At 45.0% G+C, this 27,203-nt stretch overlaps 1 protein-coding gene across 1 annotated transcript; it reads left to right on the top strand.

Moving 5' to 3' along the window:
• The first annotated feature begins 1,588 nt into the window (after positions 1-1,588).
• Positions 1,589-25,292, top strand: WNT2 (Wnt family member 2). Its single transcript, XM_074539942.1, has 5 exons — positions 1,589-5,118; positions 6,501-6,724; positions 9,683-9,960; positions 12,788-13,052; positions 20,221-25,292. Exons 1-5 carry the CDS (start codon positions 5,039-5,041, stop codon positions 20,448-20,450), a joined length of 1,077 nt encoding a protein of 358 aa, XP_074396043.1. The 5' UTR covers positions 1,589-5,038; the 3' UTR covers positions 20,451-25,292.
• The last annotated feature ends 1,911 nt before the right edge of the window (positions 25,293-27,203 follow it).

The raw sequence follows: 27,203 nt of genomic DNA, 5'->3' as shown, positions 1-27,203 counted from the left end.
ATGAATTATCTTATGGATCACCTGTTTCTGGTGCTTATAGTCCTAATTGCAAACACACATGTGAACATCATTTAAGTTAAACATAGACTTTATGCCAGCAGCATCCTCGGCATCCTGTACTGTTTAAGTAGAGTGTTCAAAATTCCATAAACCACTCACAAGAAGCAAGGGTCTTGGAGTAACCACTTTAAGCTGTTTTCATTAATTGGTCAGTGAGAAACTGCATTGCATGAGGAGGACATTTAAAGAGCCAAATGAACAAAGAGTATTTTAACATACCGTATAATTTTTAAAAAATGAAATTGCATTTACTTTCGTGAATTCCCGACTCGGGCTTAGATGAAGCATTTCAATATCCTTTATTCAATTTCATGTTGCTGCAGTGCCTCTTTCAAATTCTCTGACAAGGTGTCACAATATGGTAGTGATAGGGCAGGAAGCAAAGGAAAAGATTCCTTCAATGCCTGGCCCTTGAGCTACACTTTCAGAATTCTTACCCCCACCAGCTCCTAAGGGAGCCTTCATATGAAAACGTCCCTGCTGAGAGGCCTCCTTCTGCAAGCCATCAAATTGCAGTCATTATCCCAGAACGGTAAGAATACAATGATTTGCACATCTATGAGGGGATTGGAGGAGAATGCTAAAGAGCTTTGCATGTATTAAGCAGGTAAACTTCGAAGCCCTGCTGCTGTTGTTATCCTCCTACAGTAGTGCAAATTGGGATGCTGAGGACTGAGTGAATTGGACCTCGGGCCAAATCCTGTGGGATACCTGGTTGTTTCAACATGCAGTGAGGTTCCTACTTGGAGCTGTCATTGTATACCTAACTTGTCTTCATAGGGATGATTATTCATACCATGGCCTTTTCTGAGTCTGTAGGCTGTTGTGTAAAATTAGGGCCTTGGGTGATCCTGTGGAGATCTGAAGGAACTGCAAGATTTTTCTTTTTTTAATTTTCCTATCTAAGATAGGCTGTGACTTGTTTGTCCTGTGTCTCTCTTCTGTGCTTTGGGATTTGCCCTGCTCTTTAAATGTGACTTGTGCAGTACCTGGCCTTTTGTAAGACATCACCCTTAATTATTCCTGCTAGCCAATTACAACTAATAAAGAGCATTTTGGGCTATTGTTGTATTGCACCGTTCTTACAGGGTTATGTGTTTTCTTAAATTGAGAAAGACTGAGCGTGTGTTTCTACTATATTCTCTACTACCCTCAGCATGTGTTTGGTTTATCTTTTATTTCATCCAAGTGCCTTGTTAAAGATAAGACTTAAAATGTACAATTTATTCTTCTATCTTTTGTTGTCTTTGAACCTTACAGGTGTTTCCCAAAGCTATCACTTCCTCATTAGCAGATGGTTGATGCATTTGCCTTCTCTATTTCACCAGTTCTGCAAAAGCTACAGTTTGTCTTTTTCAAATAAAACTCCTGTGTTACTACAAATGTAATAATGCACACTGTAAAGTGCTACAAATGTTGCTTTGGATCTTTATGTACAGAACACAGTTTTGATACCTGTTAGTAGGTAGCAAGGCTACAAAGCCTAGAAGGCCTAACAGGTATCTGAGATGCAGATTTCTGCTTTTGAAGACGTGCTGTCATTTTGTTGTTCTGGAGGCGGGTGGGGGGGGGAAGTGTGTAGTTGAAAATTTTAATTCCCCTATTCCAGAAATAAGAATTTTCAGGTAATGGGGCTGTAGTGAGATCTGAGTGAGATATGACAATGGGGTATCACTGGCATGACAGGAATTATATGATATTAGCAGGTTTAATACCTGATCAATTACTTCTAGTTTTTATCCTGATCCAAATGGTGTAATTTCATCTATTATAGAGCCACAGTCCCTGGAAGTGGGACTTAGAGAGATACCTCTGGGAAAGGATTTTCAGTTCTTTTAAGATGTGCTACTGGCTGTAGTATATATGGGAATATGTGTTCTACTTAAGAGTTTGGTGGGGCTTTTCTTAAAAAAAAAATTCAGATGAGCCTTCCATGCCTTCATCTTTCCTGAAAATAGTCTTTTTTGAGTGTAGAAATACAGGTTTAAATACATTATTTTCATTACTGTATTGAAAAACCTCAGCTTGTTTCAAAAGGTGTGCAGAAAATGGGGCTTTCTGTGCTCTGGCTACTCCACTGTCACCTGTTTTGCATATGGCATGATTTCTTAACTGTATGAGAAACTGTGCACATGCGAAACTTGGTGAAGACACCTACAGATTTCTAGATTCAGTCTTTTCTTGCAGCAAGGGAGGCCAGCAGCCTTTCCAGGCTGCATCAGGAACCAGCCCTCTCTCCAGAGAGACAGTCCTCCATGAACTTCTTCAACTTGAGTCTTTTCCAGGGGCTGCAGTTCTTCACAAACTGCTCCAATGCGGGTTCCCCCCTCTCCCCCCATGGGGTGCAGTCCTTCAGGAATAGACTGCTCCACTGTAGGGCACAAGTCCTGCTATGACCCTGCTGTAGCATGAGCTTCCCACAGGGTCACACTGTGGGGTTCTCTGTGAACTGCAGGTGGATCTCTGCTTCACCATGGACCTGTGTTGGCTTCAGGAGGACAGCCTGACTCACTGTGGTCTGCCTGGGAATCTGTCCTGGCAGCTGGAGCACCTTCTCCCCCTTGTTTCTTCACTAGCCTGGGGGTCTCCACAGCTGTTCTCTCATGTTGTCTAACACACTTTGGCACAATTGCTGTTGCAGAGGGGTTTTTTTGCATCATCAAATAGTGGTCCCATAGGTGCAACTACCATCACTGATGGACTTGACCTTAGCCAATGGCAGGTTCATCTTGGGGCTGGCTGACATTGGCTCTGTCAGACATGTGGGAAGCTTCTGGTGCCTTTGCACAGAAATCACCCCTGTGACCCCCTGCTACCTAAATGTGGCCGTGCAAAACCAGTGTGGTTTCCCATGTTCTTTTTCAAACTTGCCTGTTTTGTCATTCTCTCTAGTGAGAGTGTGGTTGTTAATAGAAATAATGGATCCAAGGTGAACTTCTGTAGGGCTGGCACAAAGTGGAGGGGTTGGAGAAAGAATCTGAATAGCAATAAAGCTGGAATGCAGATGGGGCATATGACTAATGGAGGGGAAAAGGATATCGTTGATAAGCCACTAATGCAGTAGCCACAGGTTAAAGAAGCTCCTGTTAATACGGAAGGGTGTGAGAAATTCTGAGAAGTCAGCTTTATACTGCAGGCCCAAGAAAACTGGTAGCAGGGAGGATTGTAGCTTTCTTTGTATGGGTCTAAAATACTGCTGGAATTTGCTGTCCTCAGTGGTGTTTCTCTGCCCCGGTAATTGACCCAAAGTGTATTGTAAATGTAAGAAATAAGTTGGCCAGAAGCTAAAAATTGGAGTGTTTTTACACTGGTTGCATTTTATCAAGTAGATACTGAATGCTCATCTGCTGCTTTTAAGACCTGCTGGAGTTAGTAAGAGGAGCTGTAGTTGCCTCTGGGCAAGTACAGTTCTGGAAGCATTCGTGTGTCCCAAGCTTCAATTATTCTTACTCGGAAGTCTTTGCAGTCAAAAGATTTTGACGTTGCAGTTGGGGGTGGTAGTTTGGTGTTGATTTCTGAGGATTGTTTGGGGTACTTCTTTCAGGTTAAGTTAGTAGTGGGTGAATGTTAGCACCTCAAAACTTCACATAATTCTGCGTTTTCAGTTTTCCTTATGAAATGGTGCCTACATCTAGTTCAATGTCTGGAATCTTGAGAAGTCGTACCGAGAAACATGGGAGTGGCTGTGATATACAGCCTGAAGAACAGCTTTTAAGGGATGCTTTCTTGCTTGCTCTTCCAGGATTTTCACCTGGAGTTAACAACTGCAGGCTTCTTTTAGTAACAAGAGCTGTGTAGTCCCTAACTCACTTAGCAACCTTGGGCATTTATTTGTCCTTTCTTCAGCTAACGAATGCTGTCTCGGAAGTGGGGCATCTACAGATTGGTAATGAGGGTTCGTTGTTTGAAATATGTGTTAACCCTGTATTTGCTGTGCAGAAATGATACGAAGTGAAAAAAGTCTCTTAATCCCTTCTTGTCTTGGCTTCCAGCCCCGGCCGCATCTCCCCTCTTTCGGGCGGGGGCCGCCCGTCGCCTCTCGGGCCGGGGAGCGGTGCGGCGGCGGTGGATTCCCCCATGCCGGGATTCAGGCGCGATGGGGCGCGTAGCCCGTCCCGGTGTCGGAGCCCGTGGGCCGGGAGTCCCCGCCGTGCGGGGCTGCGCAGGGACGCCCGGGGCGGGGGCGGCGCCGGTGCCCGCGGGGAAGCCGGCCCGGCTTTGCGGTGCCCGTGGCGAGGGGAGGCGGCAGGGCGGCGTCCACCCTATACCGGGACTGCCCTGGTTCTCTCCTTCTCTGCTTGCACCGGATCGCGGTTCCGTTCCGTGCTCGGTGTTCGCGGGTGCGCGGACCGAGCCATGAATTGCCGTCGTGCCAAACCCCGAGAGCTGCCAAGTGCTGCCGGTCTGTAACAGCCTGCCGGGGCCGCCGCCGGCTCCGCAGCAGGTCGCGTAACATCTGCTGGCCGGTTTGAACTCACTGTCTGCTTGTAGGGTTATTGGAAAGCAACTGGCTCCTCGGGATTCCTTGCCTAATCAGAGGTGTTACCTCCTCCTCTTCCCCCAGTGTCTCTTGACATCATTTCATCCATCAGAGTTTCAGAGGAAAAAAAACACCAACCAAAGCAGAACCCACCCAGTCTGAGAGCAGCCCACACCAGCCCCTCAGTTTTGCCGTGACTGCAGGGAAGAGCTGGATCGGGGCAAAGATGAAGGATGGGAGTGGGGCTGAACTCCATGTCCTGAGGGATTTGGTGCAGGGCGAGCCGAGAGGAATCCAGAGCGGTGCAACAACTGGCACCCCCGTATCCCGGCAGAGGATCACTAAGCCGCGCGATCGCGCGTAAGGATGCGAAGGTGCTTTTGACCCACGGGAAAGAAGTAGCCCTCAAGCTGCGTTTGTCCCTGCTCGTCCTTGGTGCTCCATGGGATTTCTTCTGCCCCCCGCAACTGACCTGATGTGGACCGAAGCGTTTCTAACATGAACTTTCTCCCTGGGATCTGGTGGTCTCTTCCCTTGATCTTGGTCTGGGCGACCCCACCAGTCACCTCCTCATGGTGGTAAGCTGTGCAATTCCAGAAATTTTTATTTGCTCTTGGGGAAGGTGGGGTCGGATTAATTGTGATTTAGGGAAGGTGGGGAAAGCCTCTCCCTCTTAGTCTCGCAGAAGCAGAGCTCGCTGCTCCCAGCTGCTCCGGTCCAGAAAGCCCGGCCTTAAAGCGAGCGCATTTAGACGGTCCCGGCACCTCCTTCCACACCCCGTCCCGGCTCTCCGACCTCCTCCTCCTCCTCCGTATGAGCACAGCGCAACTGCGGGGGCTGCCCGGGGCTTTCGGCAGCGGTGCGGGGGTCCCGGCCCGGCAGGGGCAGCGGGCACCGCCCGGGGCCGCGCAGGGAGCGGGAGGAGCGCCGGGAGGCGGGAGGGGAACCCCCCCGAGGGGCGCGGGCGCGGGTTGCCGCCCGCCGCTGCTGGCGGCCGCCCATCCGCGCCCCGGCGGCGCTGGGAATTGGCTACAGCGGCGCTACTTTTTTATTATTAATTTATTTTTTCCTTCTTCCTCGCCCTCCCCCGCCCCTCCCTCCTTCACGGTGCTCGCTGAACTGCAAAGTGCCAGAGCAGGGGGCTGAGAGCCCGGCGGGCAGCGCAGGGCCCGGCTTCAAGGGATAGTTGATGTCGGCGTGGGGCGTCTCAGGCAGCTCGCTGCAAAACGCGTTGGAGTGGAAACATAAACCTGCCCCTCAAACTCGGGACCCCAAACAAGCCCAGGCTGGAAAGTCTTGGTGTAGGAGAGGAGTTAAACCCCTTGTAATCCTGGGGAACACATTTAACCTTGACTCTGGCTGACGGGCATTCAAAGGCCGATTTATCAGACTGGGCATGTTTCAATAAAATGACTATCTGTGTCCTTAGTCGTATAAACGTTATTTATTGTGATGGCTTTTTGTCATGGTGTCTTCGAAATGCGACTTAACTATATATTTTTTTGAAGTTACGGCATTAACGATTTTATGATCGTATAAAATAATGAAAATTCAAGAAAAGGACATTTTCTTCTGTTTGATCCCTTCAAAAGACACCTATAGAAGTTTGGATTTTATGAAAGGTACCTTTCGAAACGTTTCAGGACTAATAGAGACCATCTGGATACAGATGATGTAATTTAATTTTTTCAAGGTTTGTTGTTTTTTTTTTTTTTTTTTTTAAGTACTGCACGGAGCTGCAATAGTGGGGCTTGGGGTTCTCCTGAATACTTCACGTTATTAAAAAAAAAACAGGGTCGATGACTAATTGTAAAGGATTCCCACCAAAAAGGCAGAGGTAGCTGCAGCTCGAGACCCGCCAGAGGAAGGCTCCGGGGCGCTGCGGACCCTGCTTCCCTCGGGGCCGGTGCCCGGGGGTCGGCGCGGCCCCGGGTGCTGCCCTGCCCCTTCCCTCCCGCAGGTACATGGGCGCCGTGGGCTCCTCGCGGGTGATGTGCGACAACGTGCCGGGCCTGGTGAGCCGGCAGCGGCAGCTGTGCCGGCGGCACCCCGAGGCCATGCTCTCCATCGGCCGCGGCGTGGCCGCCTGGACGGCCGAGTGCCAGCACCAGTTCCGCCGGCACCGCTGGGACTGCAACGCCCTGGAGCGGGGGCAGCGCCTGCTCGGCCGCGTCCTGCTGCGCAGTGAGTGCCGGGCCCGCCGCGCTGAGGGAGGGGCTGCCCGGGCTTGGGTGGGGCCTGCAGCCCGCGGCCCGAGGGTAAAAGCGGCTGTGGAGAGTCAGCGTGAGGGTACAAGTGTTCCTCATGAGGGTAACGGGGCTGCTTTGGGGCTGGCACCCCCTGGGCAGTGTGCGGGAATGATGAGAAGCGGTGGCCATCCTCCTGTATCCTTCATCCTTAGCAAGGGTGAAGCTTGGTTGCACGTTTCAGGAAGAAAGGAAGAGGACATGCAAAGTTATTTTAGGGTCTCACAGACAGCAGAACAGCGTATATGATAACACGAAGGTCCATATTTCTTAAAAACCTGTATCAAATCAGGGAGACAATGTGGGGTTTTGGCATATTAGGAGCTAGTTCTGCAGCTCTCAACTTTTCTTTTTCCTTTTTACCTTTTTTTTTTTTTGGTGTAAAATGGGTATCAAACCCACATATTAAGGCCTACAGGGAAATTGAGGCAGCAGAATGTGGCAGCAGGATAGAAAACTTTCCATCGCACCCAGCCTCAGGGTACCAGCACTCAGGATGGGGCCTGCAGAGAGGGGCAGCTCGAGTGCAAACAGAGACCATTGTGTTGGGATATCAGGAGATAATTCCCCCTGCGGGCCGGTTCCCGCTGGGGCATTTCGCCGGGGAAGGGCGGCCCCAGGGTGCAGTCAGTGCCTCCAGGGCTGTGCTGTCTGTGCCCATGCCGGGGCAGCACTGCCCTCCAGGCACTGCGGCGTTTCTGGTCAGGCTCCGGGAGAGAGGGAGGCAGGGCACACATCTGATAGAGGTGAGCCGGGCTTGTGCAGACCCCAAGCAACTGAGGGAACGACATTGTGCTTCCCACCCTGAGGGAGGATGGTTAAGCAGGGAGGTGCTGTCATCTGAAGGTCGGAGTAAGGCACCTAGTGAGTCTTCAGATCTCAGATGTGGCCCTTTTGACCCTAAAAAAATGGCTGGGATTTGTTACTGTGTCAGAATGTCCTTACCCGAGGGATAAACCTGCTGAGATTGTTAGTGACTGCAGCTCTTGTCACCAAGTGCCACACCCTGTGCACATGGCCTTCCTTGGTGTGCAGCCAGTGCACTGACCCTGCCCTGGCACTTGTGTCCCTGGAATGTGCCCTGCGTCATTCTAAGCTGTGAGCAGCCAGGCACCTGCAAGGAGGGGAGGAGGAAAGTACCCTGGGACCATTGCCCCCCTGGCAGGGACAGAGAGGAGGATGGCAGACACACTGACCCAGGCAGGGGGATTTTCACTCCATGCTCGGTTCTGCTACTGATGAGCCATTGGTTCCTGTAACCAACTTCATGTTCCCTTAGCAATTATTTGTGAGTAACCAGTAACGTCACCCATAGGCTGAAGTTTTCAGTGAGGTTTGTCTGATATTCAGGAAAACATGTCTGGCAGAACATAGCCTAATAATGATGAGGCTATTTAATAAAAAAAGTAAAAATGCAGTTTTTCCAAAAGTGAAGTTTTCACTGTTGGCTCATGTGAGAGAATGACAGCATCAGGCTTCTGAGCTCTGCACTGAGCCTGATCAGGCTGTGATTGCCATGGAAATGTAGCTTGATAGTGCTCTAATAAAATTGATTCGTTCAATAAGCTCAAATAAACCTTTTCTCTTCCAACAATATCAAGTGTTTCTTTTTAATTAACACTTCAAAACTTTTCGATATTTCTGAATAAGTTTTCTCAGAAATAGGTCTTCAAAAGAGTGTGATTTCTAACAAGCCGTGGCAACTCCTGCCTGATTTTGAAGGCAGTGTAGGGAAGGCATGGTTTGCCCAGTTGCCATTTGCAAAAGACTTGCACAGCATGTGGAACTTGAGGGCCCATTTGTAAGTCAAACATACTGGTGCTATTGCAACTGAAATACTAAATATTATGTTTTATGGTGTAATTCTGCCTCTACAAAAAAGTCACTGTTAACATTTGTCTTTGGGATACTCTTTTACTGTACTAACATTACTTAAGGCTTACAAGCCCTGCAAAGAGGTCTCTCTCACTGCAAGTTTTCTTAGATATTACACAAAAAATCTACTAGTTGTTCCTTCTATACTAAAAACTTTAAAAGTAGGAAAATATTCCATTACCATAAATAGATTTGTGGCAGTGTAATGTAGCTCTGTATTGTAAACTACTGCATCTTAAAATAAAAGCAATTATTACATTGAAATATGTATCTAATTACCTATGAGTAGATATAGTCTAGAAATTCAGATAATCTTTGGTATAATAAAGTATCTTGGTTAGGAGATGGGAAAGCTGCCAGAGCAGCTGGCATGAAGAAGTCACAGCTGCCAGACCAGATCCTGCCTCAAGCATGACACAAGCGGTGCCATTGATTTAATGGAACTTATTTGTGTGAATTACAGTTATGGGCTTGATTCTAGGCAGAAGACATAATATTAACTTATTTTTCAGAAAATTACACCCAAGTTTTCTCCCTAGCATGGTTTAAACAGGAAAGTCTATTCCAAGAGCTTCAGGAGAGAAAAATCTAGCTTCAAGAGTTACTTGCAATATTTTGCAATATGCATGTTGTTTTAGTGTCCCTATTTAATAATTTCTTAAACTTATCTCTCACATAGCACTTCATATATTCTTCTAAATTCGTGAAACATGATAGGAATACCAGCTGTCCTATTCACATATCTGTACAAAACAACTGATCCATGAAAGTATATGAATCAATATCAAAAGCAAATGTTTAATGTTTTCCAACTCTAACACTATATTGATGAGCTTTTACCAGGGAGGGGTCCAAGCTTAAGCCATGACTAATTCTGGCTCCAGGGAATGTGTATTTGTGTGATTTCAGTCTAGTTTATCTTTTGCTCTGCAAAAAAGTCCAGTCTAACTGTTTTGGATATAGGACAGCCACTCAAAGTAGCTACCCCAATGATATTTAAAGTGACTTTTTTTTGTTTCAGGTAGTCGAGAATCTGCTTTTGTACATGCCATCTCCTCTGCTGGAGTTGTTTTTGCCATCACCAGGGCATGTAGCCAAGGGGAGCTGAAATCCTGCTCTTGTGATCCCAAGAAGAAAGGCTCTGCCAAGGACAGCAAGGGCCATTTTGACTGGGGTGGCTGCAGTGATAACATTGACTATGGCATTAAATTTGCCAGAGCCTTTGTGGATGCCAAAGAACGGAAAGGAAAAGATGCCAGGGCACTGATGAACCTTCACAACAACAGAGCTGGAAGGAAGGTGGGTGTCCATGCAATAGATGCCTAGAGATGGTCTTGGACAGCTCTGGTGTGTCTGGGGCAGTTAATGCTTGGCCCTTGCTGGTCTCAGCAGCTATGGAGAAACACAGGAAGAGCAGGAGCCTGAGCTGCTGTTTCTATCTTCCTTGGAGGTTCAGTGTCACAGAGATGTACAAACAGACAGAATTCAACTGCCTAACAGTATTCCTGTTGGAGTCACTTCAGTCCCTCCTTGTGTGGGAAGTTAAGCAGGAGTCTAAGGTCAGGATCAGTTTGGATGGAGGTTTTATTTTGAGCCTAGGTCTTATGTAAGCAGGAGTTTTATTTTTTCATTGATACAGAATACAAATTCCTAAGAGAGGCTGAAGATCATACTGAAGAATAGGTTTGGCAAAGAGCAAATTCAAAATAACTCTAGAGAAAAAAAAAAACAAAAAACATTCTATCCATTCCTGTATGTATATGGTAAACTTTATCACAAATGAGCAGAAATTTTTTAAAGAAAAAAAATCCAAAATACACATCCCTCCAAAAGGCAATGGCCTCGTAGCATGACCTGCAACCCCTTTCCTAAACATTGTATGAAAATACCATTCCTGAATTTCAGCTAAAAAAGTCTTTACCTTCACATTGAAGGTGAGTAGGAGGAGTAGTTGCCAGGTGTATTGCCCACCTCTGGTGCAAGGGCTGAGGAATAGCTGCACTAACATTTTGTGGTGGTAGCTATAAAAAGAATGGTGCATGAAACTGGAATATGCTGTTTCATTTTTAAAAACATGTTAAAAATTTGCTGCTCCCATGACATCTGAAATACAGAAAAAACCATTTTATTGTGCTAGACCAAGCACATCTGGAATTATTTGTAGAGACTTTTTATGTCTTATCTTTATGTATATTTAATACATAAAATCTTCCTTAATATCTTCCTTAATGTGTATTTAAGAGGAATTAAGTTGTTTGTATTCTGATCTTTTTTTGTACTGCAAGTAGATTATTTCCCTGAAAAAATTTTATTCTTCAGCATCTTTCCTCCACCTGCCTATTGCCAGCAGGTGTAATTAATATGTAATGTAGGCAGATGAGGCTGTTCAGATCAGTGATAGGCACATGCAGTACTGTGGTCATGTTTCTGCTACTGTCCAAAAGAGGCTGAAGTCTACAACACAAAGATTTTTGTAGGGTCGAATAAGTTCCATGATGGGAAGTACTTCCTGTAGTATTTGAGCATCTTATTATTTTTAAGTTTTAAAAATGCCTCTGCCAAATACTAAGGTAGATTTATAGAAAAAGATAAAGAAATTTTAATAAATACATTCAATTTAAAATAATGAGTATGTTCTCATATGCTCTAGGGCCTGCTTTATGGACAGAGACATTGTTTTGTATTCACAGTAGTGTAGGTTTAGCTTTGCAGGGATCTCACCACCGCAGCTGCCCCACAAGGGTGGCATTTTTGACCTGGGTAAGACCATCTGTGCCCTTGGCTCCTTCTTGCCCCCAAAAGGGGTGTTGATATCTCTCTTAAAACTATTCCAAAAACTATTCCAACTGTGCTAATGAAAAAATAAATAGAACAAATATTTTTAATATTCTCATGTGAATCATAGAACATAATGTGCTGTGTGTCAGTATAGGAACATTGCTGACAAAAAAGAGATCATATTCCTATGTGCTTCTTACACTATTCCAGAAAGTTGTTTTAAACATACAAGTAGTTAAATTGATTTCTGCTCAGATAATTAAAACCAAGCATCTGCTTAAATCCCAGATCTGTGATATGGCAATGAAATGGGGCTGTGGGAATGCCAGTGACTTCTTTGAAGTATTCATATCATTTACAAGTTGGAAAGAAAATTGAACATCCTTTGGTTTTATAATACATTCTCACTTTATTACTAAGTGCTTGACTGAAAAAGGCTGCCCCACTGTGCATGTCTCACTTCTAATCATGGAGCTTTCCTCTCTCTTACCTTCCTCCTATGATGACATTCCTCTTGTACAAACTCTAAAAAGTTCATATTTCATGAACCCTTAAGGCATAATATTTATAGATCAAATATCCATATCTACATAATTAGGAATGAATTATTTACTGTCTGTGAACCCATCTGTTGTTCTCCAACATCATACAGATAGCTTAAATGTCTGAGATGAAGCTGAAATGGCTTTAATACTATCCAGATGTTAAATTAATGATAAGGATGATCTCTCCAGTGCAAACTAATGAAGATATTATCCTAAAATGTTGGTTAAAATCTGTATAAGCATTTTAAGTATACTGTATTTTAAGATTCTGCATAGGTCTGATGCCTAGCACAGGTACAATGCTTTACACAGTCTTTTAAAAATAATTTATATATGAATTTCTGGGCAATATTTGAAATGCTGTTCAGGGTAAAGGGCAACTTGATGGAGATGAGCTGGAGAGGGTCAGAGTGGTCAGCATGGTGATCCTGCAGCTGAAACAATGGGGAAAGGGGGCACCTTCACCTCCCAAGGCGCTGAATGATTGTGGCCATTTCTGACTGTTTGCTCCTGTCCAGTCTGTGTCCTGGCACTATAGACCCTGCCGATCCTTGGGCTGACTGGCAGGAGCAGGAGGGCAAGCCCAGCAGGAGGATTGTGGGCACGCTGAGTCAAGCAGCCAGAGCAGAGCAGCCACTGGGGATGACTTGATGCTACCAGTGGGTGTCACTACAGACCGTAATTTGGAGCCCCATCGCTGGCCTGGCACTGCAGGATGGCTGGAAAAGGGCTGAGAAGCAACTAATCAATTCCACTTTGTTTTACCTGTGTATATTTATAGTTACCTGTGCATTTCTAAACAGGCTGTGAAGCGGTTTTTGAAACAAGAGTGCAAGTGTCACGGTGTGAGTGGATCCTGCACTCTAAGGACCTGCTGGCTGGCCATGGCAGACTTCAGGAGAACAGGAGATTACCTGTGGAAGAAATACAATGGAGCAATTCAGGTGGTCATGAATCAAGATGGCACGGGTTTCACTGTGGCTAATAAGAAATTTAAGAAGCCAACTAAGAATGACCTGGTATACTTTGAAAGCTCTCCAGACTACTGTATCAGGGACAGGGATGTAGGTAAGCCACTATCATTACATGTGAATGCCTTTATTTAAGACATTTGTACTTCAAAGGTCAAAAATTTAATTTTATCAAATGTGTGTATATACATATACATACATATATATATAAATCCATGCATGTAACCAGCAGGAAACAGGAAAGAAGATGTTTTGGAAGGACTCACTACAAGAACAATAGTTCCTTGATGTGCCTAGGTGTACAACAGGCAGTTGTTCTAATATAACTCAGCAGTTCCTGCCAGATGCTGTGGAGCCCTGGAGATGCTGTAAGGCAAAGCTGCTTTCAGTACAAGTTTGAGTTGTGCTCAGGAGGCAGGGCCATACTGGGCACAGCCCCCCTCACTCTTGTGCCGCACAGCTCACTCCAGAGCTGCCCCAAGTCCTGTTGATGCCACCTGCTGTTGCATTGCTTCCTTTCCACGTTGTTGTGCGACCACTGCAGTGCCCTCCTTTATCTGCACCCTCCCACAGTGCCCTGTGACTGTGGAGCCCAGCTGCAGACATGCCTGTCCCCATCTAATGTGGGAGGCACAGCCTGTGACATCCAGCCCTGCCTGCAGCAGTCAGGGCAGCTCTGGGTAACAGGGCTGAGGCAGCTGAGGATGTGCAGGTGGATGGAAGAGCAGAGATGGGTGGGACACAGCAGGCTTGGCTGAGTGACACAGCTGTTTATTCCTCTTTATGAGGCAGTGTTGGCTCTGTCCATGACAACTACCACAATTTCTGGAGAGTTGTGCCAGCCCCTGTGGGAAGAGATAAAGTATTGGTGATGCTGTTAGCTCTGGATTTTCCTGCTTCAGAGGTTCGATAGAGACACACTTAGCAGTGTTACAGAATTCAAGGCACTGCCAAGCACAGGAAACCTGCTAACAGCTCTTGACCCATGTACAGTATTATCTGATATGGCAATTAAAAACTAGCAGCTAGAAAACCAGAAATTTGGAAAAGAGAGGCAGCCTGAGTAACGTATGAGAGAAGTTGTAGAACTAATTAATAGGTTGTATAACGGGCCAGATTGCAACCCAAATGGCAAATCTGTAAGTATCTGGATAGCAATGCAGCTCAACTCTTTTTGACACTGCTGCATGTTTACAATCCAAGTTTGCTTGGAATAAACATTGCAAAACAGCTGTACTTAAATAAGAACAATATGTGAATTCCTGGTCATGTACTATTGACTTCAGTGAATGCAGAATTTCATCCAGTACAATTACATTGGACAGTGTTTCTGGTTAGTTGAGTTGTCAGCATAATTTTAAATGTTATTTATTATTTTGGCAAGTGATGTTTATTACCTGCATGAGCACATACCATTCCTTGAATAGTGGCTGATACTGTAAAGTCTAATCCAAGTGAATAAATGGACGTATTGTGGCATCATGCAGAGATAACTTTGCAAACTAGGATTTTTTTCAAAACATTTATCTCTTGGTGTTGCTTCATTCATTGTAAAAAACATTATTTTTTCCCTTGCTAGAAGAACTTGTACAGTACCCAATTCTATGTCAAAAAGGCATTTAATCATCTCTTTGTACTAAGGCTAATCTCATCTATCAGTCTTGTTATTGTGGAGGAGAGCGGGCATTTTTCACCACCGTGTATTACATGCGTTTGCCAGACACTGACAAGCCTGCCCAGAGATGGCAAAGTCTGATATATTTTTTTGGCTCAGCTCAATATAAGCAGCAGCTGAGGTGGTGCTTTTTTGCTGCTCAGAATTCAGAGAATGTGGTTGCTTGGAAGAGCATATTTTTAGAAAAATGCAGTAAACCTTTGTTGGTATGTGGGATGCCCTTCTGCTTGCATGGAGCAAAGAAAGAACCACACAAACAAAACCTGATCTGACTTTTAGGGAGATGATTTTGGCAGCTGCACCACATTTTTTTGGTTTGCCTTGTTGAGCACTGCAAAGTGCCAGTCTTGTTAATTGACTGCAAATGAAATGAGATTATGGAAGTCAGTTTGGAAATAGTTGGGGAGCATCTCAGTGTCAGCTGAATCTAATGCCACAATGTTTTAGTATGTCATTCAATACAGTTCTGCCTATCATTCTCCAGGGAATTCAAGTGATTTAGGGCTTCAGGGAAAAAAATTATCTGGACGCTGATTAGTGTTGGAGCTGAATGAAGGATTCACAGAGAAAACCTTATGAAGCCTCATGACTTGACCAGGAGACAGCTTCACAAACTAAAATGTCCAAGCCAGTGTGCTCTGTGGCTTCATTGTGCTAATCCATAGGAACCAGTGAGTTAAAAGTGCTCAAGGATTCTGCCATCAGTAGCCTGCCCAGGAAAAAGGCAGATACCTTCTCTCCCCCACTGCAGCTTCCATCCTGGCTCTGGCTTTCTGTCTGAGGGGGCAGCTAGACATGCATACATGGAACACCCCAAAATGTAGTTTGTTGGGGGGGTTTTTTTGTTGGTTTTTTTGCGAGTTTTTTGTTTGTTTTTGTTGTTGTTTTTGTTTGTTTGGTTGGTTTTTGTGTTTTGGTTTTTTGTGGGGTTTTTTGGTTTTTTTTTGTTTTTTTTTTTTTTTTTTTTTTGTTTTGTTTTTTTTCCTAGAAAGGAAAAGAGGGATAATTGATTTCAGGAGGGGTATAATATGGGAAATCACTAATAGTAACTCAATGGCAAGATAATCTAATAACCTGACCACCTCTTTCCTTGCCTTAAGATTCCACAAAGGACCAAATGAAGATTTTTCAGAAGTGTTCAGAATTCATTTAACCCTGCACACATAACTCTCCTGAAATGATTTTTACTCAAAATTTCATACTCAAAATTTGATAGAAACAGAGATAGAACATCCCAGAATGATTTTAAAACTCATCCTAGGTAAACTGTTGTTTTTATCAACACATGGCTGTCTCTTCAGTGCTGGCTTGGGAAATCCCAGCCCCTCCAGACAGATCTGCATCCAGAGAGAACTGCCTGTTCTCTCCAGCCCTAATCTACTGGGTGTTGTCTATAAGATCCAGTAGCTCTTCAGAGCTACTTTTCTGTGAACATTTCCTTCAATTGTTTTTTCCCCAAGAATACTTGTAAGAAAACTATCATTGGGAATTTAACTGGTTTTGCACCTTTTTTTGGCTTTTGTTTGTATACATGTGTGTGTTTGTGGGAAAGTCTAATAATGGATGTTATTGCTTTACACCAGATTTTAATAAATAGAAGGAAAAAGCTCTCATTTTATACTAATAAATACATTTAAGGGCTTTAGGGATGGAAAGAAAATATTTTTCAACATAACACATGTTGATTTCCAAAAATAACTGTGCAAACTGAGAAGAAAGGACTTAAGGTACAGGCTGCGAAGTTGGCAGTATGAAAAGCTGTGGATGTTTTGGCAGGTAAAATGTGTGTAGGCATGGCAGTTCCAATATTTGAAATAAAAACAAAGAGATTGTACAAAAGCTTTTTACAAGTTAGAACCTACTCCTCCTGCCTCATAAGTGATGAGGAGGTGCATTGCAGGTAGCAGGCAGAAAACTCTGCCTTATTTTGTGCAGTGTCTTCTGCTGCCTTCATCACTCAGGCCTGCCAAGGAGTTCAGTAATTTGTCTGACTCCTCACTGCTGGTTGTTGTTCTTTTTCCTTCTCACTAGAGAAGCTGCAGAGATTCTGAAGATGCTGCTTTTACCTTAAAAAAGGTTGGTTTTGCTCAAAAACTAAGCCTTTGTATGAGCTTATTTTCACTTTTGTCACAATCTGTGACAATTAAGTCCCCTGTTGTAGTCATTGGAGTAAATGTTGATGTTTTGTGGTCAGCATCAGATGATACCAGTTTCTGACTGTCTGTTAGTGGCTGAAATAATTTTGGTTTTGAAGCTGGTGGCAAAACTGCTGTTGAAAGCAGTGGGTGCATCCTGCTTAGGTTGTCCTTTAGTGCTGTGTGATTTCCCCTTACATCTGGAAATAAGAACACTGAACTTGGAAACCAACTTGTGCCTCAGCTGAGGAATGTGGTCAAACCTTTCTGGGCAGCTCCTGGTGGATGTGGGGGAACAGGGGGTCTTCCTTCATTTCCAGCAGCCAAATGACATGACTCCACTCTGTTCCTGGGTGGGAGCTGTGCTGAGGTGGAGGGCAGCTTTGCTTTTTCACTGGTGTGAATTCCTGATACAGAATGTTAATCATCTGGGTCACAAGCTTAGCCTTTGTAATGTTTTTTTGGTCTGAACAGAGAGAACAGGACAAGTACTTTTAAAAGTTGTTCACAGAATCAATTAAGTTGGGAAGGACCTCTGAGATCATCACATCCAACCTTTGAGCAAACACCACCATGTCAACTAGATCATGCACTAAGTGCCACACCAAGTCTTTCCTTAAACATCTCCAGGGATTCCACCTCCTTCCTGGCAATTCCATTGCAATGTCTAATAACCCTTTCTGTGAATGTGGCTTTATTTTGCACACTCTGGGATGTGATGGATATTGCTGTGAGCTGACACAAACAGCAGAACTTACATTCAGGTTTCCCAGCTGTTTGCTCAGCATCATGGATGGAGGAGAGTGGGATGGCTGGGAAGCAGGATCTGGCTTTTCTTCTGCCACAGGCTTCCTGTGGGACCATAGATGCATCATGTAGTTCTGCATCCCCCTGACTCCTCAGCTTGCCTAGACTGGAGGTACTGGAGGCCTCTGGAAGTCTCTCTTCCCCCATCATGGAGTGATTCCTGAAAAACAGATCTGGGAGAGGCCTCTTGGCATCACTGCTATGCCTGCTATGCCAGTTCCCCTGGTGCTGGCTCTGCAGGGAGAGCTGCCTGGCTGAGGGATTGCTGGGAGTTGTGTGTGCCCGTGTGGGTCACTGCTGGGGCCACCTCTCCTCCCCTCCTGCAGGGATCCAGGTGCCAGCACTGGCTGTAGGGACAGTAGCCGGGAGCAGGAGCTGCTGCTGGTGTCCTGGTGCAGGGTGTGCCTGAGGCACCACATGGCTGCTTGTTACAGCCAGCTGAGGTGCTCTCCCAGATATCAGAGGTTTACTTTAACGTGCTGTTCAGCCATCTCCCCAAGGATGTTATGCAGAGCATTGGTCCATAGGCAGCAGCATGAACATGCTCACCCCAGGGAGATTTGGGATTGCTCAGGCTGCAGGTGCAGGAGCCTGTTTCTGGCTCCATTCAGTGTGGTTTCTCTTCCTCTGCCTGTTCCCTCTGGGATGGCTCAGCCCGTCTCTGCTGGCTGGGCCAGCAGCACCTTTGCAGCTCAGGAGCCCTGTGCAGGGCCAGGGGCTCAGCAGCTGGGAGCAGCTCTGCAATGGGCCCTGGGCCAGCATCATGGGCCAGCAGCACCTTTGCAGCTCAGGAGCCCTGTGCAGGGCCAGGCTCAGCAGCTGGGAGCAGCTCTGGGATGGGCCCTGGGCCCCTGTGCTGAGCCTGGGCTGGTGGGCAGGAATGCCCTTCTGCTCTGCCTGCAGCAGACATGAACCAGCCCCTCCATGGTGATGCTCTCCAGGTGTATACCTCTACCCAATGCATATTTAAATATTTAAATAAGTACAGGAATCTAGGCCATGGGAGGGAAGCTGAGATGTGTTCTATGGGCTGAAGCACTTCTCCAGGACAGCAGTTGAAGACTGTCCTAAGTTTGATAGAAAAAGAGGAAAATTTGCACCCCCATGGCTGAAAGGCTGGATCATGTGTTGGTCCCATGAAAAAACACAGTTTGAGAAGGTGACTTTGGTCCAGTTCCTGAGACCCCTCATTGCATTACTCATTTGGGGTCAGCCCCCATATAACATGAAGTCTTCCTGATGCTGGGGGGCCAGCAAGGAGTGGAGAAACAGTAAACACTTGTATGTTAGTAAGTGCTTTGAGACAGCAGCATCACTGCATACAACCATAAATTCACCATAGGGGGGAAAAAACTAAAATTGGAATTTATTAAACCTAAATTATTAATAATTACAATTTAACTGCAGTTTACATTTTATTAATTAAGATTGGTTTGCTATCCTGGCTTATGCAAATTTTAATTAATGTTTGCATGTATTAGTTCTCCTTAAGAAGGTAAATTGTTCATGTTCAGTGTGCACCTGCAAATACGCTTTGTAAAATAATTCCAGTTAATTTACTGACCACAGCCATTACTTAGGGAGTATCACCTTGCCCAAGAAGAGAATGGAGTTGTAATCAAGTCTATGGAAATTGTCAGAAGAGTGTTAATTTTTTGATATATCTGCATTTGATTCTTAATAGCAATACATAGGAAATTAGGTGAGGCAATTAATTTTTATGAAGTTTTCGGTTTGGTGGTGATAACCCGTCAGCAGCTGTGGTATTGATCCTAAAATGTACCCTAAAATCAGTTTGTGTTAGATGAGCAGTGGCTCCTGTGTGGTACAGTCACTGTTCAGACTCAGACATGCCTTACAGAGCCATTTTGTGCCATATAAGCACAGGCATTTCAGCCACTCCTCCTGAGTGTCTGAAGAACATGACAAGGTGTGGTATGGTTCCTCTCCCCCTTTCTGTCCACAGCAGGCTATAATTTAGTTTCTTCTAATCTTGTCAAGAAAGGGGAGAAGAACTCTTGGTGTTAACCCACAGTGATGAGAGGCACAGAGATCTTCAGCTGCCACCTCATCTGGTGGAATGGGGCCTGTGGGTGGACACAGCAGCGATGCCAAATGCCCAGGGTGCTTCTGCTCTCACTTCTGCAAGACTTTAATCACAGGCAGCACAGTTACTCTATCCATTGAGTCCCTCACAGCCACCAGCTTCTGTGGTCTTCTCTCCTAGCCCTCTCCTGCACACCCAGAGCTCCTCAGCAAAGCCCATGAGATCCTGACACCATGAAGATGCTCCACCTGGGCATTCCATTTCAGACAGTCCTGGGGGACTGGGTGCAGGACTGCCTTGGGAAGGGTGTCTGCTCCCTGGAGGGGAAGAAAGTTCCAGGGAAAGATGAAGCAAAACACGATGATATTAACAGAATCAGGCAGACCCTTAAAGAATTTAATCCATTTTCTTCCTTCTCATCTTCAGGCCTGATTCCTAGGGGAAATATGGGAGCAATTTTACCTTTATAGGCATTTTCCTGGCTTGATATTGAATCCTGGGTGATGTGATGTTAAAGTATCAAAGTATCATACCTAATTTCATATGCTTGCTGCCTTTCCTTATAATCTGCCTGCTGACTTTGGCTGGGTTCCCTCTGCAGGGTCCCTCGGGACAGCTGGTCGGGTGTGCAACCAGACGTCGCGCGGCATGGACAGCTGTGAGGTGATGTGCTGCGGGAGGGGCTACGACACCGCCCGCGTCAGCAGGGTGACCAAGTGCGAGTGCAAGTTCCACTGGTGCTGCGCCGTGCGCTGCCAGGACTGCCTCGAGGTGGTGGACATTCACACCTGCAAGGCGCCAAAGAGCCCTGCCTGGATGGCCCGGACATGACCACAGGCTGCTGGGGCTGGGGACCACAGCCTGGCCATTCCTGCTCCGTGCTGGGGACCACAGCTGTGCCATTCCTGCTCTGTGCTGGGGACCAAAGCCCATGCCTTTCCTGCTCCATGCTGGGGACCACAGCTGTGCCATTCCTGCTCCGTGCTGGGGACCACAGCCTGGCCATTCCTGCTCCGTGCTGGGGACCACAGCCTGTGCCCTTCCTGGTCCTTGCAGAGGACCACAGCCTGGCCATTCCTGCTCTGTGCTGGGGACCACAGCCTGTGCCCTTCCTGGTCCTTGCTGGGGACAACAGCTGTGCTCTTCCTGCTCTGTGCTGGGGACCACAGCCTGGCCATTCCTGCTCCGTGCTGGGAATGCCTCAGAGATCTTTTTCAGTTCTATGCCTGGTTTGCCTTTGTTATTCATTGCAGAGATGCTGCTGAAAAATTGATATGAACCTTGCAGCATTTACTTTGCATTTCTGCACGACAGTGTTGCTGCAGAGTTGTCTCTGCATAAACTGATGCAGCTCTTGAAGGATGTACTTATGCCAAGACTCTTCCAACCACTGTGTAACTCTCCCCCAGAACCCTTGTGACAATTCATTCCTGCCATCAGGAACACAAGAAGATACAAAATATGGCACTTTTACAAGATCACCACCACCAACTGCATGGGCTGGGCTTGCTCAAGCATCTTCTGAAGGATCTTGAGCACTGGTTGGTAATTTCCCCGTGAAAGAAAATTCATGTCCAGATTGGTGGAAAACTTTACTGGAAGGGTGTTTGTTCATCCCTGGTGGACTGGAGTTTCCAGCAAGGTGGCCACCTGAGGCCATCCTGGCCACCTTTAGCACACTGTGGCTTCCTGTGGGGCAGGAATTGGCCCATAGCCTAAAACAAAGGAAATTGCAGGAGATTTATTCAGCCACAACACTTTGAACTATTAGAGTCAAACCAAATGTCTTAGTTACATGTTTGTGAAAACTTGCCTTAAAAGCTTCTAAAAAATAATTAATATTAACTGCTGAGGACTTTTTTTTTCTGACCTGAAGGACTGAAGAGAATGGTTTTTCACCCTAGTGAAAGCTGGGGACAGGACACTCAACTACCTAAGGATAAAGTTTCTTCTTTTTCACATACACAATAGTGGAAAGATGCTTGCAAACAGTGATGGAGAAGGAAATGCCTTGCCTCAGTAATGAGTTGGATTCTAAAGAAGTTACCAGCTTCTATGTTCTTTTACAGTTAATAGATCTATTAAATGTGCTCAGACTGATACTTTCCACTCAGATGGGGACATCCAAATTAGATTTTTTTTTCTGCATATTTTCTGCAAAACTGCATATCTATGATTTGGAGTGTATTGGCTTGTAATGGAGGCAGTTACAGGTTGTGCCAGGTCAGTCTGCTGGGCTGGGATCAGCACAAAACAACAAGTTGCTGTAAAAATGTGCAGGCATATGAGGCCCAGAAATTGCAGCCTTGGTGGAGAGGAACTAGGTCAGAGAGGGACCAGCTGCCTCTCCTCAGGGCAGAGATCAGCAGCATGAACTAAGAGAAAAATGGATTCTGTGCCAGTAAGTATAATAAGGCTCTGAAAAAACACCCATGAAGAGTAGAGATAGGCAAGGTAATGAAAAAATAACATAGGAAAAGGGGATTGAATAAGTTATAGAACACACTGTAGATGAAAGTACAATTTCCATATGAAAATGAAATAGACTAAAGAACCCTAGCAGGTACAAACAGTGCAGGAAAAAGTAATATCCAAGTAGCTAACCAAGGCAATAAAGGGAATACTCTGGGTATGTTTTGCTTTTGGAACTTTCTTGAAAGACTATTTAAAAAGAAGGGGGTTTGGCATTAAGTGGTCTTGAGGGAGCAGTCATTTACATCTGCTAGGCTTTCAAAAAAGTTTGTATCATTAAAATAGGTAATTCATCTCCAGAAGGCACAGCTGGTGTTAAAAGATTAGGAGGCTCCAGAAAGTTCTTTACTGGGACAATAAGATAAGGTTTCAGTTACATGGAAATGATCATGACTAGAGGTACCAATACTCACACTTCCGTCTATAAACCAACTGCTGGTGGGAACAGCCGTGCCCACGTGTCCGTGCACGTGCAGTGGATGTATGAGATGGATGAGATGTGTATATGTACCCACGGGCAGCTCAGGGGTTACACTGCTGGCCTCTTCATTGCTGCCAATTCTGGCTCTGGCCTGGATAAGGAAAATTTCATACATAATTGTATTTAAAGGTGAGCTCCAAGGAGAATTTTTATTGGGATTTCACTGTGAAATTAAATCCACATGTAGTTCATAGCCTCAGCAATATCGTACTTTAAGCCTTAAAGAATTTAAAAGCAGTATAATTTTTAACCTTTTAGAGCCATTTCTTTTTTAAGATTTAAGGAGCCTGAGTAGTCTAAAAGATTATCTATTTAATAAAGCTGAAAATATTTCAATGTTCTGGAAAAAAGAAAATAGGCTCATTCTTACAAGAGAACTTGTTCTAGGTAGTCAAATGAAGGTTAATGAAATCAGATCTCTTCTTAAATCTGTTATTTGTTTAATATTCCAGATTATCAACTCACCTGAATTTTTCAGTCCCAGATAAAGTGTTTTAGAATCACTGTGTTAAAAGTGTATTAACTTTTATTCCCCAACCTCGTCCTCCTCTGCTAATGCACATCTTCCTGTTCCAAGCCTTCCTCTGGGTCAGAGGCCTGTGGTTCCTGAAGGCTGGTCTTACCAGTAAGACCAGGAAGATGGGGGCATTGAGTCCCTTGGCCTTTCCAGTGTCCTTGTCACCCTGTCCAGCAGCAAGGCCACCCAGGTGTGCACAGCAGGCTGATGTTCTCACTTTGGGCACGTGCCATATCGACAATGCCTGCATCAAAACCACTGCACCAGAGGAAACACAGAATATTTCACAGCATGACAAATGGGTAAGTGCTGAGCTGGCCCTTACTTGATGACAGTTTTTTCTGCATTTATGGGGTTTTCTTGGGTTTTTTTTTTAAGAGCTCAAGATAGACTTCTCACAGTTGTAGGCATTTCTGCTGCCTCTTCCACAAAGAAATGCACTCCCAGAAACTTTGCTATTTCTTAGTGGCAAAAGACACTCAGAGATGTAAATATTGCTAGGAAAGGAGCCTCATGACCTTCAGCAAATCCAAAAAAAGAATATAAGAGGGGAGGGAAAAAGAGAAAACAAAAAAAGAAGAAACATAAATAGGCATGGCAAATGAAATAATACTGTAGTTTTGTTCTGTGGAATAAATTTACTCATGTACTTAGTAATGAAGAGGAAACAGCTGTCTCTAGGTAGACATTTTAATGTCAGAATAATGTTAGCTGAGGCTAAAGGTTGTAGGATTATTTTTTTAAATACACAGTCCAATTTTCTTGAGGGAGTTCCCTTTAATTTGCTGCATGAACTCAGGATCTAGCAGCGCCCTGAAACACTGTTAGCCTGCCAAACTTCTTGGGATTGCTTCCTCCCCACTATTTTCAACAAACTTTACCCTAAAAAGTGTGTTGTGCTGTTATAGGTGAAATCTCGTTAAAAAAAAATTAATTTTCTTTTACCACATGGAAAATGAGGAATGACTTAGGAATGGTGGTGTATATTGGGGCATGTGGGCATTGAAGCTTGAGAGATTGCTGCTTTTTCTTCTCCTGGAAAAATATCTAAAATTTGTGCAGATCATCCTGGCCTCCTTTCCCTGTGTGCACTTCTTTGCAGATGTGACTTAGAAATAAACTGCTGCATTTCTGGTACTGCACAGCTGCTGAGGGGTGTCCAGCCTGCATGCCCAAACCACAGCTGGGCACTGCCTGCAGGCCTCATGCCCAGCTTCTTCGGGGCTCAGTGCATGGAGACAAGGGGGAAAGGAATGTTCAGGGATTAGTGAAGAGCTGCTTCTGGGGAGGGTGCTTTTGCTAAAAAAAAGCAGCTCTTACTCCAGTGAGCAGCACAAAGTGAGAGAGAGTACCAAGATTCTCTCTCCTCCATGGCGTGTGCCCCGCACTCTTTGGAAGGGCTGCATGCAGGTGGGGCTGCCTCCAAGGGCAGAAGGGGTTCTGTGGTCAGGCCACAGCCTGCAGGTTTTACCTGCCACTTCAAATCATAGAAATTAACTTATATTATCAGAAAGACAGAGACAGCTCATGGGCTGTAACCACAAATGTGATTTTGGGTTGTTACTTTTGTGCAACAGCTCATTTGCCTGGGGAAATGGATGCAACTTCATAAAGTTAAGATCTCTTGTGAGAAAGAAGCAAATGCATATGAGTCAATACATTGACAGCTCCCTCTGTGGTGGGAGCTGGGCAGGAGCCCTGCTGGAAGCTGGGTGGAGCCAGGGGCTACCTTTTACAATCTGCTGTAGCTAGAGCCACTGAGGTTTTCAGGGCCACCACAGGGTGACAGCCACACTGGCTGTGAAGGAGTGTCCGTGGCGTGTGCAAGAGGTGCAGCTTCCTTTGGATGTTCAGCTTCTGCAGTTTCTACAACATGGCAAAACTCCTGATAATCTCCTTCCTTTCTGCTAGGGTAAGGACTTCCATGCTCTGAAAAAACAGTCTGTAAGTTCAGCATACACACCAAATGATAAAAAAGAGAAAGCAGCAGTTCTCCCCGTGGTGTAGCACTCCCCTCCCCGAGTGCAGTTCCTGCAGGGAGCAGCTGTTACTCTGCCCGGTGGGAGGAAGGGACAGAAGGGACAGCCTGACTTGACACTCCTGGGGGGCCCTCTCCTTTTTTGTTCTATGCAGGTTATAGTGTAAAAACATAGCGTGCATACACATTCTATTAAGCTGTCTTAAAAAAACAAAACAAAACAAAACAAAACAAAACAAAACAAAACAAAAAAAAAAAAACCAAAAAAACTAGGAACTGCTAACATTTGGAGTTAAAAAGCTTTCTCCACCCCTAAATCTGAAGATGAGTTATTATCTGAACCAGATTTCCACAAGGCTCATCTCTGCACTAAGCCAGAGGCTTTCCAACATTATAATCATGGGCTGTGTTTGCTTTTTGATCTAAGCTATACTGAACTTCACAGGAAACATGTCAGAGGCAGCAAAGCCTAAGGCAATAAACTCTGCCCAATGAAAAAGAAAATTCTTTTGTTTGATTTGCCTAGTCTTCCAGATGCCTAGAATTATAATTAAAGAGAGATTTTCCAGATACAAAAATCCATGGTCCATTACTGCTTATTAGGCAGACAGACACTAGAAATAGTAGAAATAAAATTGCATAAAGTTATGTTTGAATTCCTAAATATTCCCCATAGTTCAAGGAAAGGATGTGATTCTTCTAGGAGTTAAGCATTCCTTTTTATCAGAGTAATACAGATAGAAACTCCCACACAGATCATAACATCTTCGAATAGAAGGCCAAACTACTACCTCAGCTGCTGACAAACATGGAGATTTGGGTACAGCTGGTGTACACTGATGTGCAAATGCAAGCACATTTGCATTTAGAACCGTGAATCACAGCAATTTATTCTTTTGAAATGCAGGGTATAGGTGGCTGGGAATAAGTGGTACAAAGCAGCATAGGACAAGAGCTGACTATGCTTGATCTTCTGATTTTCAGCAGCCTTAAATGATTCTGACAGAGCTGTTTTGAGGCAAACAAATCAGTATGGTTATCCCCAGTTTTTCAGCTGGAGATACACATCAGCTCTGCTGTGAGGGTGTTTGCTGTGGCTGCTCTTGCAATTCAGATGAAAATAGGAGAACTCAAATATTGGTCCATTTCATACTTCCACATGCTTATCCACTAGCAATCCATTACCTCTAATCTGATGCCACATCCTACATTAACTGCAACCCAGACTAATTTCAACATTACAGTGAATCGTTTTGCAGGAGTAATAGCCAGAGAAGATAAACCTGTATGGAAACCCCCAACAGCCACACCAGGTCTAACATTTGTCTGTGGGGCTCTCTGCTCCTCCAGACCTTGGGGCTTGCCCAGGTCTCACTCTTACAGCTGATTTCTCCTGGCTGAAGTTACCTTTTTTTAATCTTGTAGCACAGCAGTGTTTGCATGGTACTTCTGCTCACTTGAACAAACATCTGTCTTCTACTAGACTAATGTGTCTGTGATCAAGTGAAATAATGTAATGCATCTTCCATTGTTAAGAAACACCTTCCTTTTATCCTGTTCTAATACTGAGAGTTTTGTCTCTGCTCACACATTTCCTTATTGATAAACAAACTTATCTGCTAGTGATCACATTTTAAGAGTAACAGTGAAGTTGAAATGGCAAAGTGGCATTTTTGATCCCCTGCATTAGTGTTATGCTTCCTTATCTGGAGGGGAGCTGGAAAAAAAATCCTTGAGGCATCTGTAAGGATGCACTTCAAATTCTTGACAGAGAGGACTACTTCCTTCAACTTCCAGATCAAAATCTTCATTTTAGAGCTAGTCTCAGAAGTTTCCATCAACAGTGGCTAAGTCATAAATGAATACTTAGTCTAAACAGTTCACAGCACAAGGATAAGGTTTCCTGAGGTGAGCACTAACAGTGAAACACCAGCCTCTCCATTAATTGTGCATGAACTAACACCCACTTTGCTAATGAGCTTTCAGAAGGTACCTGAAACACCGGGGTGTGAAGAAAATCTGTCAAGTACGTGGGCTCCTTGAAAATTCAAAAGAGGGTACGGTGGCCTCTGTGCAGAGAAGGGACTCAGAAGCCCAGTGTGCCATCCAAACTGCCTGAAGAGCCTAAAGCTGCTT

This window comes from Zonotrichia albicollis, chromosome 4 (genome assembly GCF_047830755.1).
Source record: "Zonotrichia albicollis isolate bZonAlb1 chromosome 4, bZonAlb1.hap1, whole genome shotgun sequence".
In the NCBI taxonomy this organism is placed as follows: Eukaryota; Metazoa; Chordata; class Aves; order Passeriformes; family Passerellidae; genus Zonotrichia; species Zonotrichia albicollis.
The sequence above is the reverse complement of the archived record's forward strand: the minus strand, read 5'-3'. Positions and strand labels throughout refer to the sequence as shown.